This window comes from Phaethon aethereus (genome assembly GCF_964289735.1).
Source record: "Phaethon aethereus genome assembly, contig: HAP1_SCAFFOLD_667, whole genome shotgun sequence".
Lineage (NCBI taxonomy): Eukaryota > Metazoa > Chordata > Aves > Phaethontiformes > Phaethontidae > Phaethon > Phaethon aethereus.
In genome coordinates, this window is record NW_028114038.1 from 824 (window position 1) to 19,095 (window position 18,272).

Consider the following 18,272-nt stretch of genomic DNA (forward strand, 5'->3'; position numbering starts at 1 on the left):
TGCTCTCTGGCCTGGCCGTGGCACCAGCCCTGCTTGGCATGTGCAGTGCTGGGCACCAGGGCTGGGGCACACGGCGGCAGCCCGCATGCTCCCACAGCCCAAATCTGCCCCTGGCTGCGTGCCCTGCTGCCCTCCATCCCATACTGGGCTGGAGGCACGGCACGGAATGGCACAGCAGGGCACGGCGCAGCTCGCCACGGCACAGCGTGGCACGGGGCGCTGCAGCAGCCTGGCTGTGCTGGGAGCACCGTCCTGGGGACGATGCCGTCCCTGTGCACGCCAGCCACGGTGGCACACACGTTTGCCCTGGGTCAGGGGATGTGGTTCCCTGTCAGGGGTCTCTGGGCTGCTGTGCACTGTGGGGGCTGCCCGGGGGACACGCCCGGCCAGGGAGCTCACCTGGGCTGCGGGATGGAGGGTGAACCGAGCGTGACCTGCCCCTCTGCACCCTCCAGCTTCGCGGTGTCTAAGAGGGGGGACCATGGTGACCCCAGCCCCAGCGCGTCCCCCTCCCCTCACCCTCTCTCCTCCCCGCAGGCTGCTGAAGGGGGACGTGAGGGACGCAGAGCCGCGGGGATGCAGAGCATCAAGTGCGTGGTGGTGGGCGACGGGGCGGTGGGGAAGACATGCCTGCTCATCTGCTACACCACCAATGCCTTCCCCAAGGAGTACATCCCCACCGTCTTTGACAACTACAGCGCGCAGAACACAGTGGATGGCAGGACTATTAACTTGAACCTGTGGGATACAGCCGGCCAGGAGGAGTACGACCGCCTCCGGACGCTTTCCTACCCCCAGACCAACGTCTTCATCATCTGCTTCTCCATTGCCAGCCCGCCCTCCTACGAGAATGTCAAGCACAAGTGGTACCCGGAGGTGTGCCACCACTGCCCCAGCGTGCCCATCCTCCTCGTCGGCACCAAGAAGGATCTGAGAAACAACCCTGAGACCATGAAGCGGCTCAAGGAGCAGAACCAAGCGCCCATCACCACCCAGCAAGGCATCAGCCTCTCCAAGCAGATCCGCGCCGTCAAGTACCTGGAGTGCTCGGCGCTCAACCAGGAGGGCATCAAGGATGTCTTCACCGAGGCGGTGAGGGCCGTGCTCAACCCCGTCCCGGCCAAGCCCAAGAAGCCCTGCATCCTCTTGTGACGGGGCTGCCGGCAACCACAGAGACAATCCTGCCCCTGCCCCTGCCCCGGTCCCGCCGCCCCCCAGACACTGCCCGGTGCCACTAGAACGCCCCCCCCCCCCCCCCCCCCGCGCCGGCACCTCCCCGAGCCTCGCTGCCCCCCCGGGGGCGGTAGGACTGGGGCCACCAGCCTGGGGCTGCCAGCCCGAAGCCGCCAGCTTTAATAATACAGACCTTGTTTGCACTAACTGGCCGCCCACCCTGGGGGCAGTGGGGCTCCCCCAGCCCCACAGGACCCTCACCCCAGCCTTGGCTGTCAGCGTTTGCTTTTGGGTGATGCCTCTCCGGTCCTGGCACAGAGCAGCGCTTCCCAAAAAGGGGATGCCTGGGGTGGCCAAACCTCCCTCCTGCCCTGAGCACCCCACGGGGACCTGACAGCCCCACTCCGAGCGCCCCATGGGGAGCTGTCACCCCCATCCCCTGCACCAGTGGGGCTGTGGGGGGCGCGGGGGGAGACCCTCAGCCCCTCTGTGCCAGCCCTGGCGCTCGGCCACTTCTGAGCATCCCCCTCTCCTGGCACTGGGCCAGCCCCGTCCTGCCGCAAGCTCCCAGCGGCTGCGCCGGGGGTCTCCTGGGTGAGTGTTTGGGGTAAGCCCACCCCAGCCCAGCATTGCTGGCTCCCTGGGGCCAGCGCCAGCGAAGTCCAGCCCTGGCGAGAGCAGAGCCGGTGCTGCTGGCAGGCTTTGCCGGAGGAGCCTGGTCCCACACCGGCTGGTGCCGCGGCAGGGCAGCGGGACTCACCTGTCACCAGCTGCTCCCCAAGTTGCTTCTCCTTAAATAAAGAGACCTGCCCAGGCTCCCCGTCTCCTGTGCTCTCCTGCGCGTGCCCACCTTCCTGCAGCTGCCTGCTGGGGGTCTCTGCCTGGGGGGTCTGTGGCTGGGGGAAGCCTGGGGTGCCCCTGCCATGGCCAGCCCTGACCCCCGGCCACCCCCATGCCCACTCGGGGCCAGCGCTGACTCCCCTGCGGGGGGGCTTGGGGACATTGGAAGGGACAGGAATGGGGACACTGGGGATGGGGACATGTCAGGGGTGGGCACAGAGGTCTGCAGGAGCAAGGTCCCCTCCCTGGGGGGCCCCTGCCCACCCCAGCTCTGGCTCTGCCCTGTCCTGCTCTGCGCCAGAGCTGCAAGCAGAGGCTGGAGCCCCATGTCCTCACGCCCAGGGGCTGCGGGGCCGGGGCATCCTGGGGGACCCTGGGTCCTGCGGCCAAGTGCTGAGGCTGATGATGGCGGCGGCGAGGAACTGGCAGCAGCCCCGGCTGCTCGGCTGTGCTTGCTGCCCCCTCACCAGCCCCCATGGGCTGCTGGCACGTGCAGGCCAGCGGCCAGAGCCGGCAAGGCCTGGCAGGGCCCCCGCTACCACGCACACGGGCTCCTTGTCTGGTCCTGGGGCCTTCCTGCAGGAAGGGCAGAGACCCGGCGCGCGCCACAAGCTGCCTTTGTTCCCTGCTGCCATTGCCCAGCCAGAGCCGGGGGGCCGCTGGGGGCCGGCGTGGGCGACGGTGCCGTGAGGCAGGGTGGCTCTGGCCACGTCCCATCCCTGTCCCCCTCCCACAGCCGTGCCTTGCCGCAGCCTCCTGGGGGCCGGTGCAAAGCGTGGCCCCCCTGGCCCCTCAGCATGGCCCCGGCTCGTCCCGGGGGGCTGCACGCCGGTGGGCTTGTAGGTCCCAGCCGCACCGAATCCTGCTCCCCCCGTGGGGGGTGCCCACGGCCATGTCCTGCTCTCACTGCATGGTCCTGTGAGGGTTGTATCCTGCTCCCACTGCAGCAGCAGGGTCTGACCTTAACCCCCACTATTGTCCGCGGGGCTTGTGCTGTGAGGGGTCCCTCCTTTGGGGCCAGGGCTGCAGGCAGGGTCGCCAGCACCTGAAGGGCTGTGCCACCCCACAAGCTCCTGTGGGCAGGGCTGACAGCAGGACTGTGGGTGCCATGGTGTGGGGCTGCACAGGGCAGAGCTGGGGGGCAATGCAGCCCTGTGCCCCCTCGCTCGCGGGGATGCCCTGCACTGTCGGGGGACCCTCGGTACGCCCGGGCTGCCACACCAGGGGTGACCCTGGAGGTCTCCTGCTGGGGCACCAACACAGATGCTTGTCCCAGGACAGGCAGGGTACGGGCAGGGTACAGGCAGGGGCTGCAGCCCCCACGGGGGGGTGAGGTGCCGCCCTGGTGGGGTACAGCAGAGGAGCAGGTGCCGGGGCGAGGTGGGGGACCCCGGGGTGGGATGCCGAGAGACGGAGCAGGATGAGCTCACGACTGTTCCCCTCCCAGCTGCTCCCCGGCCCTGCCCGGCGGCAATGAGGTCAGGGCCCCGCCACGGCCCCACCGCCCCAGCAGGAGCCCCTGGCGTTGCGACAGAGGGAAACCGAGGCCCCAGGCACCTCCCCTGCCCCCTGCTCAGCCCCAGTGCCGTGGCCCCCACGCCGCTGTGCCCACCCCAGCCCTCCTGGCCCCAGGCTCCACTGCCCCGGCCCCGCTGGCCCCTGGCCCCGCTGGCCCCCCAGCATCTGCAGCCGAGTCAGCAGCCCCCGGGGCTGGGTGGGGAGTGGAGCCGCCAGCTGCGGGGTGGACTCAGCCCAGGAGCGCTGCGCCGCCAGCCCGGCACCCTGCCCGTCTCCCAGCCTCCCCTAGCCCCGGCCTCGCCCAGCACCCGGCATCCATGTCCCACACCCCCCCCCCACCCCAGTGTGCAGCGTCCATGTCCTGCACCCCAGCCCTCCACACCCCAGCGCCCAGCATCCACGCCCTGCACCCCAGACCCCACCCTGGCCCAGGGTCCTGGGATGAGGTAGGACCCGCTGGCCATGCTGGGGCCGTGTGCTGGCCAGGCCGGGTGGAAGTGGCACAGAGCAGAGCTCACAAAAATACTCAGTGCTTTATTTCGACCTCAAAACCATGGCGCAGACGCTGCCGCGGCAGCACACCACACGCATGCAGGCAGGGGAGGTGGATGGAGCACAGCACGGTGTGGTGGGGACACACGGATGGACATGTGCACGGCAGGACCCGCTGGAAGGCCACCCTGGCCACCAGCCAGGGCGCGCAGCTCCTCCTGGAGCGGGCTCTGCCCCACCCTGGGAGCACAGGGATGAGCCCTGGGACATGCCAGGGGACTGGTGGTGGCGGCTGCATTCACATGAAGGGCAGTTGCAGGGACCCACATTGGTCCTTCGCTGCTGAGTGTGGTGTGGGGCGAGCCCTCGCAAGCACAGAGCTCCTGGTGCCGCCGACAGGCTCAGCCGACTACCCCTGCCTTCAACCCCTGCCTGCAATCCCTGCCCATTCCAGGAGCGAGCCCTGCAACCACAGCACCGGCTCCCCGGTGCCTCCCTGTGCAGGATGTGGCCAAGCCCTCCTGGGCCGTGGCCACAGCCCCTGCGAGCCAGAGCCCCCTTCCACAAGCGCTGCCTGGCCTGGCCATGCATGGGGAGGAGTGGAGCAGCCTGGGGATGCTGCCGGCACCCAGTTCCCACCCAGATGGCACCACCGCCATGCCAGCCCTCCAGCACCCTGGCAGCCAGAGCCTGCAGAGGGGTGTCACCGCCAGCACCCTCCTCCCGGGGCAGCAGCAGCACTGCTGAACCCCAGCAGTTCCCAGCTCCAGTCCTATGGCACAGGGGAAGCCGTGCGGAGGTCAGAGCGAGGACCTCCAGCACCAGCACACTCGTCCTTCCTCCCCAAGCTGGGCTTGAACCGGAGCACAGCACCCCTGCGAGCACCCTTTGCTTGCTGGAGGGGACTTCTGGGAAAGGCAGAGCAGGAGAGCGTGGATGCTCTTGGCATCTGCTGTGCCCTGTGTGCCCCTGCACTCGCGCTCTCCTGCCTGGCTCCCGTGCAGTCTGTGCACAGGCCAGCACCTTCAACGACGCTCCCCTCCCGGCAACACAGGCACGGATGGGCCGGGACCCTGGCCCAGCCCTGGTGGGGAGCGCAGTGCCCGGGGACAGCCCTCAACCGCGGCTCCCATGCTCACCCCGGGCTCGGGAGGAGCCTGGACCCAGCCCCAAGCACGGCAGTGTGGGCCCAGCGTGGCCCCAGCCCTGCACCAAAGGCTTTCCAAGAAGTCAAGGCTGTGGGCTGCTCCGCTTTGGGGGTGCAGCCAGAGAGATGCAGGGGCAGCAAGTGCTCCTTCTCCCAAGGCTGCCTTAAGCTTCGGGGCCCGAAAGGCCACCAGCCCATTGAGGACCTTGGCCAAGGACCCCCAGCTTCAAGGAGGAACCATGAGCCCACCCAGGCAAAGCAGGGGCAGGGCAAGGCTGGCCCCCCGTGCCCCGACACTGGGAGCAGAATCCTGCTCTGCCTGGAGCACCCTCCAAAGAGAGAGGCATCAGGTACCTGCCCCCCTCCTCTGTCCTCCTGCCCAGCCCAGTAGCTGGCAGGGAGCTAGGGCAGAGGGTACTGGCCTCGAGGGTCCCCAGCAAGAGCCCCCAGCTCCAGGCACAGCCAGGGACCACGCACTGATGCTTGCAGGGCCCAGGACCCTGGGACGATCCTTGCAGCAGCTCCATGGCAAACGCCCTGGCCCTGGGGGCAGCAGGAGAGGGAAGGGGCCCTCTGCCTCCCCCAGGGGAAGAGCAGCCCCCGCCTGGCATCGGCACCACAGCTGGCTGTGGCACGAGGCCGGCTAGAAGTGCTTGTCCTCCAGCAGCGAGCTCACCACCAGCTCCTTGTTGCCGAAGTCCCAGAAGGCAGTCATGTGGAAGGCCATGTTGGAGAGGACAACCAAGTACTCCAGGAAGGCGAAGACGGTGTACACTGGCAGAGGAAACACAGCAGGTGAGGGGAACCTGCAGCCAGATATGCCCTGGGAGCTGGAGGATCTCCTGGGGCACCCCCCCGGGGCAGCAGGGCACGGGGCTTGTCTGCTGCTTGAAGCCAGGCGGGAGGAGAAGGGCGGCTGGGCACCATCCCTCCCGGGGGAGCTCTCCCAGCCTCTGGCTGGGATTTGGCAGGCAAGGCATCACCCTGGCCCCTTCCCCGTGCGTGTGCCCCCCGCAGCCCTGCCCCAGCCCCCTTACCTCCGGGGCCGCAGTACCAATTGTGGTGGAAGTAGACACACACGGCAAACGCAAACGTGGTGAAGGTGAAGAAGAAGAGCAGCTGCTTCCACTTGTATGACTTGCGCTCCTGGAAGAGGCCAAGAGCTGGGTCACAGCCCCAGCCGGTCCCCGGCGCCTGCGCCGTCCCACTCACCCGGCACAGCAGGGACCCACGGAGGCTGCAAGGGCTCAGCCCTCGCTCCTGCGGACGCCGGAGATGCCGGAGCAGCCACTCCCATCCCCAGGGAAGCTCTGCCCTGGCCCCGCCGCAGCCCTGGGGCACGGGCAGGCACTGGGAGCCCCTCTGCACCTCGACTCCATGGGCACAGCCGCTGGGGTAAGGACCATGGGCCGCGCCGGCTGCTTTGGCTGGGCTGGGACGTGGGGGCAGGCAGCGGGATCACACCTGTGTGGAGCTAAACTGAGGAGCTGCCGGGCTCCCCACGGCGGGGCACGAAGCAGCCCTGGGGACAGGCTGCTGTGGGGGCCTGCAGTGTGCCACCAGCTCCCAGCTGGCTCTTCCCTGGGGACTCGCTGCCACAGCTGAGTGAGAGGCAATGGGAGCCATGGGGGCCTCCAGCACCATCTGAACGAACAAGCCACACGGCCCCTGACAAATTCGGGCGACCCCAGAGACAGGAGCACCTGGTTGCCCGCAGCTGTGCTGGGATGCACACGGAGCCCTCGCAGCTCCCTGAAGACAGGCCAACGGCTCTACCAGACAGTAGATCCTCCGGCTGCGGACGGGACGGCTGCAGGTGGCCCCGGCTCCCCTGGGCGCTGCCCAACCACCCCGGCACGGGGAATTCACCGGTGTGTGCAGGCGGCGGCAGCCGGCGCTGCACGCCCTCGCTCACAACTGTGCCAGGGAGGAGGAAACCACATGAAGGGGTGGCAGCTGGGGCGGGTGCTGAGCCGAAGACATCACACAAGCCACCCCGGGACTGCGGGGGGCCCCATGCTGTCCCCCAGCATCACGTCCGACAGCACAACGGGCGGGAGCAGAGCACAGGGCCCCCTGCCCCCAGCAATGCACAGCTTGCTGCTTCTGTGCTGGCAGAATCTGTCCCCTCCCAGCCCAGGGGCCACCCCTCTCCACCATGCTGAGCACCCCCAACCCACCGCCCTGTCCACACGCTGCCCAGCACCCCCGAAGCTGGGGGCCATGGGCGCAGTGTTCCCCCCAGGAGCTGCAGTGGGTACCAGCTCCAGTCCCCTTCCTCTCTTTCTCCCATCACGCTGAGCATTGTGAACAACGGAACCTAAAGACCTGGGGTGAGCAAGGAGCCCCTGTGGCAGAGGAACCCCAAACCATGGCCGGACACTGAGGAGGATGCAGGGGAGACCCCGGCGTCTCCATCCCAGCATGGGGTGGCCAACACACTGCGTGCTGGGACAGGGGGGCTGGAAAGGAGGGGGCCGGGAATGCCATGGACGGCCCAGACACAAACTGTTATTCCCATTTCTGGGTAGGAGGGGAATTTCCCCCTCGTCTGCTGTTTTACCTGAGACAAAAACTCCATTTTCAGGGACTGCTGAGAATAAGGAAAATTTAAATTGCCCCATCACACCTTCCATTACCCCCGGAAAGCGTGCTGGCAGGCTCCGCCAGCCGCCCTGCGAGCGCAAACAGGTCACGGCACAGAGGAAATACCAGAGAGGAAGGACGGCCTCGCGGTCGTCTTCGCCATCTGGGGACGCGGGGCCGACGCCGCCAACACCCCACAGGGCTCAGGCAGGTCCTTTCCTGCTTGGGCTGATGGGGGTCCCTCTTCCCCAGCGGCTCCTGGGACCCTCTGGAGCAGGGCTTCCTGCAGGCAGGAGCAGGCAGTCCTGCCTGCAGTCCCTGCCCACCAGGAAGCAGCAGGCAGCTGGTGCTCCGTCGTGATGGAGCAGGGGCGGCGCGGGGTGGGGCGAGCAGCGGTGCCAACCCGGGAGTTAAATAACAATGAGCGGCCGGGGCCAAGGCGTTTATGTAAAGTTTCACACCGGAAAAGCGGGTCACAAAACAGCCTTGTTTTCATCCAGGTCCCGCAGCAGTGGAAACAGTTGTGCTATGAAGTGGCAGCAGAGTCCTGCTCGTCGCAGCAAGGTGAGCAGCAGCTCCCCTGCACTGCATCGCACCGTGCTGCGCTGCACCGTGACATATGGCACCGCGCTGTGTTCTTTGGATACAGAACGCAAGTATCATAGATCTTCCCATCTGAAACTAGACAGTGATCAATAGGCGTAATATAAAGTGTATTCTAAAGACGCAAAAGCAAGCAAACAAGCAAAAAATCTCTAAACTCTGTTTTTTCCCCACCTGAATCATTGTTTTAGGTCCTAAACCTGCTATTATCGAAGCATCAGGTGCTCCATGCTGCACCCTGGGACACTGCACTGCATCGTACGGCACTGCAGTGTGCTGCACTGCATGGCACCATACAGCTCTGAACCACACCGTGCTGCACCACACCATGCTGCACCACGTCGCTGTGCCGTATCATGCAGCACCTCGCTGTGCAGCACGGCACCGCGGCACGCTGCACAGTCTCCGAATCCACGCCTTGCAGCAGGCTGCTGCTTGCAGAGGGCTTAAGGCACCCCCAGCTTCCTCGCAAGGTGCTCCCAGTGATCTGGCAGCTGAAGGCTGGGGGGTACCAGGCAGCCCACCCTCCCGGGACGTCCTCAGTGAGCACCATGAGGGGCCATGGATGGGGGACTCCAGCAAAGCCGGGGCTGTGGGAAGCAGCAACAGTGACCGACGCTACCTGAGCCACGAGTGGGTGGTGGGTACAGTCCACGCTGGTGAGCAGACAGGCAGCACATCAACCTGGGCTTCCCGCACTGCTGCAGGGACCTTCCCCGAAGAGCAGCAAACAGTGCCACATTTCAAGTCAGCAGCTGCTGAGAAACCTCTGCTCAGCAACGTGGGTATCAGTCATGACATGTGCAGCCTCCCAGCCCCCATGCACCCCTGGGGACCCTCCACTGGCAGCCAGCACCCTGCAGGCGTAATCCTCTGGGGCACCGGGCCGAGCTGGACGTGCCCTGGCATTAGGGATTAATGCCTAATTATCCACTTGCCACTATAATCCTTGGTCAGGCTGGGCCCAGCCCAGGGACTGGCCTTCCAGGGAGAAGCAGAGGGCGAGCACAGAGGGTACCTCTCCACCCACGAGGCCCTAGGGGTGCAGGGTGCTGCGGTGCCAGCCTGGGGTGGCTACTCCTGCCGGGACCCTCAGGGGTCCTGTGGCAGGATGAGGGGCAGCGCAGGGGCAGGAGACCCCCAGGTTAGCGCCCTGGAAAGGAGCTGACAGCTCTAAGCTGCCTGGCAGGAGGCTGAAGCCTCCACACTCAAGCTCCTGGTGAGGAAAAAGAAGGATAAGAAAATCCCAAGGATGTGGGACGAGTGACCGTGAAATGCTCAGGGGACACACTGAAGCAGGGAAGATGCCTTTAAAGCCTGGGAAATGCAGAGGGACAGTAGGGCACCCCTCCTTCCCAGGGAAGGAGGAACCCTGACCCTAACCCTAAACCTGATCCAGAGCCTAAGTTTAACCCAGCGTGGTGCAGCACAGAACCTGCTCCCCTGCAGGGCTGGGGCAGAGGGACGCCGGGGCAGAGGGACGCCAGGGCAGAGGGATGCTGCCAGGGTGCTCCCATGCCTGGCAAGGGCAGCAGGCATCGGCCACCCAGGGACATGGTGCTCCAAGCTCAGCCGGCTTCAGGCTGCCCCTGGGCCCTTGCTGGGGCTGCTGGGCTGGTGCAGCTGCCGCTGGCAATGCTCAGCTGCCAGCCCCAGCTTTGCAATCTCCTCCTGGCAAGGCAAACCAGGACTCCCGGTGTCCTCTGCAACCCACTCCAGTTTCACACAGCCCCCCTGCTGAGCCAGCCCTCCATAGCTGGATGCGTATCTGGCCCAGAAAACCACAGGCAAATTATATTTAGTCCAGCAGCTTGCAGGCTTTGAGCTGAGGCACGTTCCCCCTGCACTCACTTGAAGGTGAGTCAGGAGCAGGAGGCCAGATGATGGGGAAGAGAAGAGACTGGCTGCACCAACCCAGCCTGGCAGGGACAGCCCTGCAGCCCCAGCCCAGGACCCTGCCCTGTGTGGCTCCGAGCCCATGGAAAGCACCTGGTGGCTCCTGTCCCTGTCCTGGGGAGCTCCTGGCCCTGCAAACATGGCTCCAAGGGCCAGAGGGGATGGCTGCTGTGAACAGGCAGGTAGGAAATGCCAGCAATGAGGCACAGAGCCTCCCGCTTCTTTCACTGCCTCTGGAGAGGAAGAAGAGGGACCCTGCAGAGTTCACACCCCAGTTCCTGATGGGAACAGGGAATGGAATTGCAAAGTGACATGAATTCAAAATGCAACAGCTTTTTTGTGGGGACCTCCTAAGCACTGGCTCTGCTCCTGGAGCTGTCCCTTTCTCAGGGACAAGCAGCACCCTCAAGGCTACATGCTGCACACTGGTCCCAGGTCCCCCTCGGGCGTTTCTGGCTCCCCTGCGGTGAACCCACAGAATCACTAAAGTTGGAAAGGACCTTCAAGATCATCAAGTCCAACCATTAACCCATGCCCACTGAACCATGTCCCGAAGTGCCACATCCACACGTTTTTTGAATACTTCCAGTGACGGTGACTCCACCACCTCCCTGGGCAGCCTGTTCCAATGCCTGACCACCCTCTCGGTGAAGAAATTTTTCCTAATATTCAATCTAAACCTCCCCTGGCGCAACTTGAGGCCATTTCCTCTCATCCTATCACTAGTTACTTGGGAGAAGAGACCAACCCCCACCTCACCACAACCCCCTTTCAGGTAGTTGTAGAGAGCGATGAGGTCTCCCCTCAGCCTCCTCTTCTCCAAACTGAACATCCCCCAGTTCCCTCAGCCGCTCCTCATCAGACTTGTGCTCCAGACCCCTCCCCAGCTTCGTTGCCCTTCTCTGGACAGGCTCCAGCACCTCAATGTCCTTCTTGTAGTGAGGGACCCAACACTAAACACAGGATTCGAGGTGCAGCCTCACCAGTGCCGAGTACAGGGGCACGATCACTTCCCTACTTCTGCTGGCCACACTATTTCTGATACAGGCCAGGACGCTGTTGGCCTCCTTGGCCACCTGCGCATGCTGCCGACTCATGTTCAGCCGGCTGTTGACCATCACCCCCAGGTCCTTTTCTGCCGGGCAGCTCTCCAGCTACTCCTCCCCAAGCCTGTAGTGTTGCATGGGGTTGTTGTGACTGAAGTGCAGGACCCAGCACTTGGCCTTATTAAACCTTGTACAGTTGACCTCAGCCCATCAATCCAGCCTGTCCAGATCCCTCTGCAGAGCCCTCCTAGCCTCCAGCAGATCAACACTCCCACCCAACTTGGTGTCATCTGCAAACTGACTGAGGGGGCACTCGATCCCCTCATCCAGATCGTCGATAAAGATATTGAATAGGACCAGCCCCAGAACCGAGCCCTGGGGAACACTGCTTGTGACTGGCCGCCAGCTGGATTTAACGCCATTCACCACAACTCTCTTGAGCTCAGCCATCCAGCCAGTTCCTCACCCAGCAAAGACTAAACCTGTCTAAGCCACGAGCTGCCAGTTTGTCCAGGGGAATGCTGTGGGAGACACTGTCAAAGGCTTTACTAAAGTCCAGGTAGACAACATCCACAGCCCTTCCCTCATCCACTAGGCGGGTCACCTGGTCATAGAAGGAGATCAGGTTGGTGAAGCAGGACCTGCCTTTCATGAACCCATGCTGGCTGGGCCTGATCCCTTGGTTGTCCTGCACATGCCCTGTGAGTGCCCTCAAGACGAACCGCTCCATGATCTCCCCCGGTATGGAGGTCAGGCTGACAGGCCTCTAGTTCCCAGGATCCTCCTTCCGGCCTTTCTTGTAGATGGGTGTCACATTGGCAAGCCTCCAGTCTTCTGGGACCTCCCCTGTTAACCAGGACTGCTGATAAATGATGGAGCGTGGCTTGGCAAGCTCCTCCACCAGCTCCCTCAGAACTCTCGGGTGGATCCCATCAGGCCCCATAGACTTGTGGGTGTCCAGGTGGCTTAACAGGTCCTTAACTGCTTCCTCCTGGATTATGAGGAGTATATTGTGCTCTCCATCCCCATCTTCCAGCTCAGGGGGCTGAATACCCTGCGGATACCTGGTCTGGCTACTAAAGACTGAGGCAAAGAAGGCATTAAGTACCTCAACCTTGTCCTCGTCCTTGGAGACAATGTTCCCCGCCATATCCAGTAAGGGATGGAGATTCTCCTTGCCTCTCTTTTTGTTGTTAATATATTTGTAGAAGCATTTTTTCTTATCCTTTACGACTGTGGCCAGACTGAGCTCTAGCTGGGCTTTTGCCTTTCTAATTTTGTGTCTGCAAAAGCGACACCACTGCCCTACTGGGCTGCTGTCACTAGCCCGCTGGCTAGGTGACAGTGCTACTGAGGAGTCGGGCTGAAACCACACATGTTCACTGACCGCGTTTACGGTACCCTGCGCACGGCTCCAGCAGCAGCTGGAAACTCAGCCCAGCTGTCCTGCTCCAGCAGCGCGAGCACAAATGGCTTAACCAGCGCTGAGGGGGACAGGAGCGGCAGCGGAGTGAGTAGCGTGCCTGCCAGCCAGGTGCTGGTCAGCCCCCCCGTGCTCACGCAGCCGGGGTTGCACCCGAGCAGAACCTCCGCCTTCACATGTGCTGCACAAGATGCTTTCCAGAAGCCGCCAGCCTGGGGCCAGGCTCAGCCCTGCGGAGCAGGCTGATGGCAGCCTGGGCTGCTGCGGGGCAGGGCCCCAGTGCCGCAACACATTGGGACCCGGCTCCACTGACAGGCCTGAAGCAGCCAGTCCACTGGCCGCCGCACCCATGCATGCGTGTCTCCCGGCCGAAATGCAGCCACTAGTGACGCCAGCCGCTGGGGCAGGGGCGAAATATGTTTGCAAACAAGAAGTGAAACTGCTCTGCTCTGCTGCACCACTCATCATCTTCACCATGGCAGAGCCAGCTGCGGAAAGAGGGTTTTAAAGGGCATGCAGCTGGCCAGGAGCAGAGAGCGACTGTAGAGGTGGCAGCCAGGGAGGGCAATGCCGTGCCAGCCACGGCCAAGCACCAAGGACTGGGTGTGCTGCCTCTAGTCCTCTACGGTCCGTCCATAGATGGAGGCTCTCTGGCTCCATTTTCCTTGTTCCCCCGAGTTCTCTTCTCTGCTTTGCCCATTCCCCTCCTCCTCTCAACCTGCTTTCTATTTTCTTCCCTCTTGAAGAGCTTTATTTTCCTTTCTCTCACTATTTGCCACCCTGCAACTGGAAACCATCTGTACTTCCCCATTACGAACAAGTTCCTCAGCACCTTCCTGCCCTTGCAGAAAGGCAGTTGCAACATGAGCCCCGACGAACGCAAGGCTTTTGCAAGACCAATTCCTGTCGCTCATGCGCTGAAACTCCGGCAAACCCAAAGAGCTTTACTCCCTCCAGCAGTGCTAAATACTAGTGCCAGACATGGGGCTTGAGAAGGGCTCTGCTGGCCCCTTCCTCCCCCCCGATGCCAGCTCTGGTCCCCGAGGGGGCTGTGCACAGACCCCCTGCTCCCTCCTCTGGACCAAGTAGGAGGAAGGCTGGGTCCAGCCTTACAGCTCCTCGCATGGAGTTTGTCCTGGAGATGGTTCCGGGCTTGGCCCCAGAGCTCCTGAACTCCCCTGGGGACCCTCAGTGGCTCCCTCTGCTCCAGTACCCTCTGCCGAAGAGGAGGGAAGGACAGGACACCGTGGGACCAGAGTTGCTCCCCTCGCCCACCCCCTCCAGCCACTGCCAGCTCCAGGGCTGGGGGTAGCAATGTGAACAAAAAGTCCCCACAGCCAACACAAACAGAGCCACAATCTGGCCCCGAGATGCTGTGACCCGCAACAAGAGATCACTTGCACCCTGCCATAAACAGCCCCATGAGCCCCCAGTCTGGCTAGCTCAGCACGCGCTGCCCAACTTCTCCCCCTCTCCTGCTGAGGCCGGCAGTTCCCGCTGGCCGCTTGGCTCGGGGCGAGCAGGATGTGGCGGCGGCACTGCGCTCACCGCAGCCTCGTGTCAGCCCTGCTGCCCCTCCCCTGCCCAGCCAAGGAAGCCATGGGTGTTGCAGGAGCTGGGCTGAGCCCACCAGCAGCCCCGCAGAGCCCTGCTGCCGCTGGCCTTGGGAAGCGGGCGCCCAGGCCCAGGAGGCCCTGCCCGGTCCGGAGGAGCCGTGGCCCTGTGGGAGCGATTCACAGCAGGAGCGCAACTCGCCCATCACGGGACACCGATGGAGCGCCAAGGCAGATCTGCAGAGTGACGATAAGGGCGAGCGCCCGCTTATCAAAGGCGTGTCAGGCCCTTGGCCCGCTTCGTCCAGACACATCCAATCTGAACAGCCACGCCACCACCGCACAGTGCTTTCCTTTTTGGAGGAACCCGCCCGCCGCCCTCGCTCCCCGGGCGACAGCTCCATCTGCCGACACGCGGCCCCGCAGGAGCTGGTGCAGGGGACACCGGGCTTCTGGGGAGGGCCGGACGAGCCCTGGCTCCAGGTCAGGGCTGGCCCCAAAGGGGTCCCTCTCTCTGCAGGGAGACACACAGCCTTGGGGGGGACAACACGCCCCTGCAGGCAGCTCCCCTCCACCAGCAGGGCCTTTCCAGGATGGGAGAAAGAAGCCGCACCGGGTGGTGGCACATTCAGCCAGGGCATCACCGTGCCCCCCTGCACTTCCACACAGGGATATGCTGTGGTCAACATGTCCTCAGAGGGAGAAAATGCTCCTCTGCTGGGCTTGGGCATGTGCGCCAGGACACAAGAGTGCCCCAGCACAGCTTGAGCCCTGCAGCATCGGGGAGAGGGTAACAAGGACACCTCGCCCACTGCGGCACATGGTGGAGACGCTGCGGCTTGGCAGCAGCCCCCAGCCCAAGCGAGTCCTGCAGGGCAGCGGGACAGGTTTGCTGTGCCACTCAGCCCATGCCCAAAACCAGCCACCCAGCAGCACCAGACTGGTGCACGAGACCCAGGTCACAGCACCCATCAACACTGACCCCGTAGGCTTTGTGGGCGCAGGCTTCTCCCCCAGCAAGGCCACCATCCCACAGCAGCTTCATGGACTGGCCGTGGACATGCAGACACACGTGATAGGCTCTGGACAGCCATGCCAGCACCTCCTGCCTGCTCTCCTCAGCTCCTCGGGAGCGGGTAATGAACTAGTCCTGGCAGGCAACATGGCAGAGGAGGGCAACCTGCAGGCAGAAGCGCTGCCAGATCACACCAGGCCAAAACACCATGGGCAGGACTTTGCTCACGGTGTTCCCTAACATGAACTTGGGAGAAACCCATCTGAATTACCAGCAGAGAGAAGCCAGATGTTCAGAGGTAGGCTGCTGGCCTCCCTGACCTGATCCTCCGGCTCCGACGCTGTGATGGGTCAGGGATGCATTACACCAGAGCTCTCCGCCTGCAGTCCCTGCTACACACAGCGACAGGTACCCATCACCATCAGGGCGTGAAGGCTCAGAGCTCAGCCCAGGGAACGGCCACTGTGCCCAGCTCACAGCCAGCATCTGGTTTTTTGCTCCCGCGAGCTGACGGCAGGACTAGTGCCGCTGCTAACAGGCTGCAACCAAAACTCACGCCTTGCTGCAACGCCACAGTCTGCGAAGGAGCAACACCTGCAGACAGGCATTCCCCGGGGGGGACTGCTGCTCAGGGAGCCATTGCCCGAGGTGCAGTGCTGGGGGAAGAGATGCAGGGGCTTGAAGCTCTCACAAAAAAACAAAAAAGATAAGCCTTTCAGTTCGTAAAGGGGGCTGAGAAGAAAGATGGGGACAGACTTTTTAGCAGGGCCCGTTGCAATAGGACAAGGGGTAATGGTTTTAAACTCAAAGAGGGCTGATTAGGACTAGATCTAAGGCAGAAATGTTTCACAATGAGGCTGGTGAAACCCTGGCCCAGGTTGCCCAGAGAGGTGGTGGATGCCCCATCCCTGGAAACATCCCAGGTCAGGCTGGATGGGGCTCTGAGCAACCTGCTCGAGTTGGGGATGTCCCTGCTCATGGCAGGAGGTTGGACTAAATGGCCTTGAAAGGTCCCTTCCCTGTGATCCCTGTGACAAACTGTTCTGTGATTCTATGACAAAAAGATGAAATAAATAAAGGAAGCTACTGGAAAGCCGCCAAGCAGTGACTGCTGAGCTCCCATCATCCCCATATCACCAGAGACAACAGATCTTTTCCCAGGGAGAGAGAGAACCCCAGGATCTCCAAATGCCCCTTTCACAGGGAATCTTGCAGCCAAACAACGGCTGGAAACTTAATTTCCAGGTCTCGGAAATAAGCCAGCAAGGGGACAAGCGCGGTGAATCCCCAGAAGGGAACGATAAACAGCCATGATGGAGCAGGAGCCTTACCAAGGCGCTCTCTGTAACTGCCCGAGCAGACCCCACGCACAGCACCTACCCTGCCCCATATCCCTGTACACAGTCCCTTCAGAGACACTTGCTCCCAGCCCTTCCCAGCTTTCTGGCCCCAGGATAAGGGCACACACCTCCAACAGTTTCCCCTGAAGGTCTCTGCTTTGCAAAGTTCCCTGGGCAACACAGTCCAGGGAGCCCTAGAAACCCTTCCCCACTTGGTACTGGGGAGCATAAAGGTGGGACTGGGCATCATCTGGGCGAGACACATCCCTGAGGAGGAAAGGACAGAGAGGCCCAGGGAGCCCAGAGACCCCAGTAAAGCCGAGTGTAGAAAAGGCACATAGACGCAGAAGCAGCTTTCACATACGGAGTTTCGAAGCTGAATGTCCTGACCTGCCCATCTGTGGCTGTGCCGGTACCCACGGTCCAGCACTCACGCCACAAACCCGCGCAGCACCAAAGCTGTACCTGTGTGATGGAGCCAGAAGCGCCTGGCTGGATCCTCTGCCTGGCCCGCGGCACGACCAGCAAGCCCCTGAGCCCACCAGCCCCCTCACAGAGAACAAGACCGACAGCCGGCCTGCTCAGTGCAGCCGTTCCTGGAGGAAAGGGATGACACAACACCTGCTGCCCACTGCTGGCAGCTGCTCCCAGTTTGTGGGACCAGCAGGTTCCCGGTTCCCCAGCACAGAGAAGCCAATTTCAGCTCAGAAGCAGGCATCCTCAGGCAAGGAGGAGGAGTCAGCAAACCCAACCCACAGGGACACAAATGGGGTGGTTTTCAAATGTCAGCTCCACATGAAAACCAGAAAATAGGAAATTAAAAGATTCCTCCTCACTTTGTTTTGGTGAACCATGAATTTTGGTGATCACATTTCCCAGTTTCACCTGGTTACAGTTATTTCACAAGCAAGAGACAGCCAAAGCCCTCCACCGCCAGCTGAGAATCCCCTCCCCAGCACCCAGCATCGTACAGAGAGAAGAAAGAAAAGTTTCTGTACCTCGGGACTTACTGTGTGTTTCTTAGTCATTCTCCAGAGAATGCACGTCAGGAGCATGTGGCCCAGGGCTGATGTGATGAAGACGATGAAGGCATTTTCATGGATTGCTGAATCAACAAGACAACAGATTTCCTGTTAAATCTGAGCCAAGAGCAGAAGAGGAACACAGGGCAGGCTTTGGGAGGGCGAAGGACTGCTTTCTGCAGGATGCGGTCCTGCTGGGAGTCCCAGCACCCCGGAGGTGCTGTGCCCCCAGCACAAGCAGCAGCCCGGGGACCAGGGTCCATGCAGGAGACAGAGCACGGCTCCACACCTGCTGTGCCCAGGCACAGAAGGAGAAGGTGGATTTAATGACAAAGGTGCTTGTCTGTGCCTCGCAGCCACCCATAAGCCTGGGGCTGGAGGGAGATGCGAGCTGCTGGAAGGCTTATCCCAAAGGTGCCAGGAGGGTGTGTCTGTGCTCTGGCACCTGGTCTGAGTCTCCATTGCTTCTCACAGCTGTAAGCCTCAGGCACTCTCGAGAGCAGCTCAGTATCACCACTATTGTTCTAGGGATGGGGAAACTGAGGCATGGAGGATGGTTTACCCAGTGAGTCAGTCCAAGATCCAGAAAGTGCCACCTTCTGGCCTCCTGCATTATCT

At 62.6% G+C, this 18,272-nt stretch overlaps 2 protein-coding genes across 2 annotated transcripts; one reads left to right on the top strand and one right to left on the bottom strand.

Annotated features, from left to right (window-relative positions):
- Positions 1–543: 543 nt before the first annotated feature.
- Positions 544–1,152, top strand: LOC309416358 (rho-related GTP-binding protein RhoG; the record flags this gene model as incomplete). Its single annotated transcript, XM_082015919.1, has 1 exon — positions 544–1,152. Exon 1 carries the CDS (start codon positions 577–579, stop codon positions 1,150–1,152), a length of 576 nt encoding a protein of 191 aa, XP_081872045.1. The 5' UTR covers positions 544–576.
- Positions 1,153–5,813: 4,661 nt separating this feature from the next.
- Positions 5,814–17,737, bottom strand: LOC309416359 (post-GPI attachment to proteins factor 2-like; the record flags this gene model as incomplete). The annotated part of the gene is made up of 3 exons (XM_082015920.1): positions 5,814–5,944; positions 6,208–6,316; positions 17,631–17,737. Coding segments are annotated over 3 exons (347 nt in total), but the record flags the coding sequence as incomplete, so codon positions are not given.
- Positions 17,738–18,272: the final 535 nt, after the last annotated feature.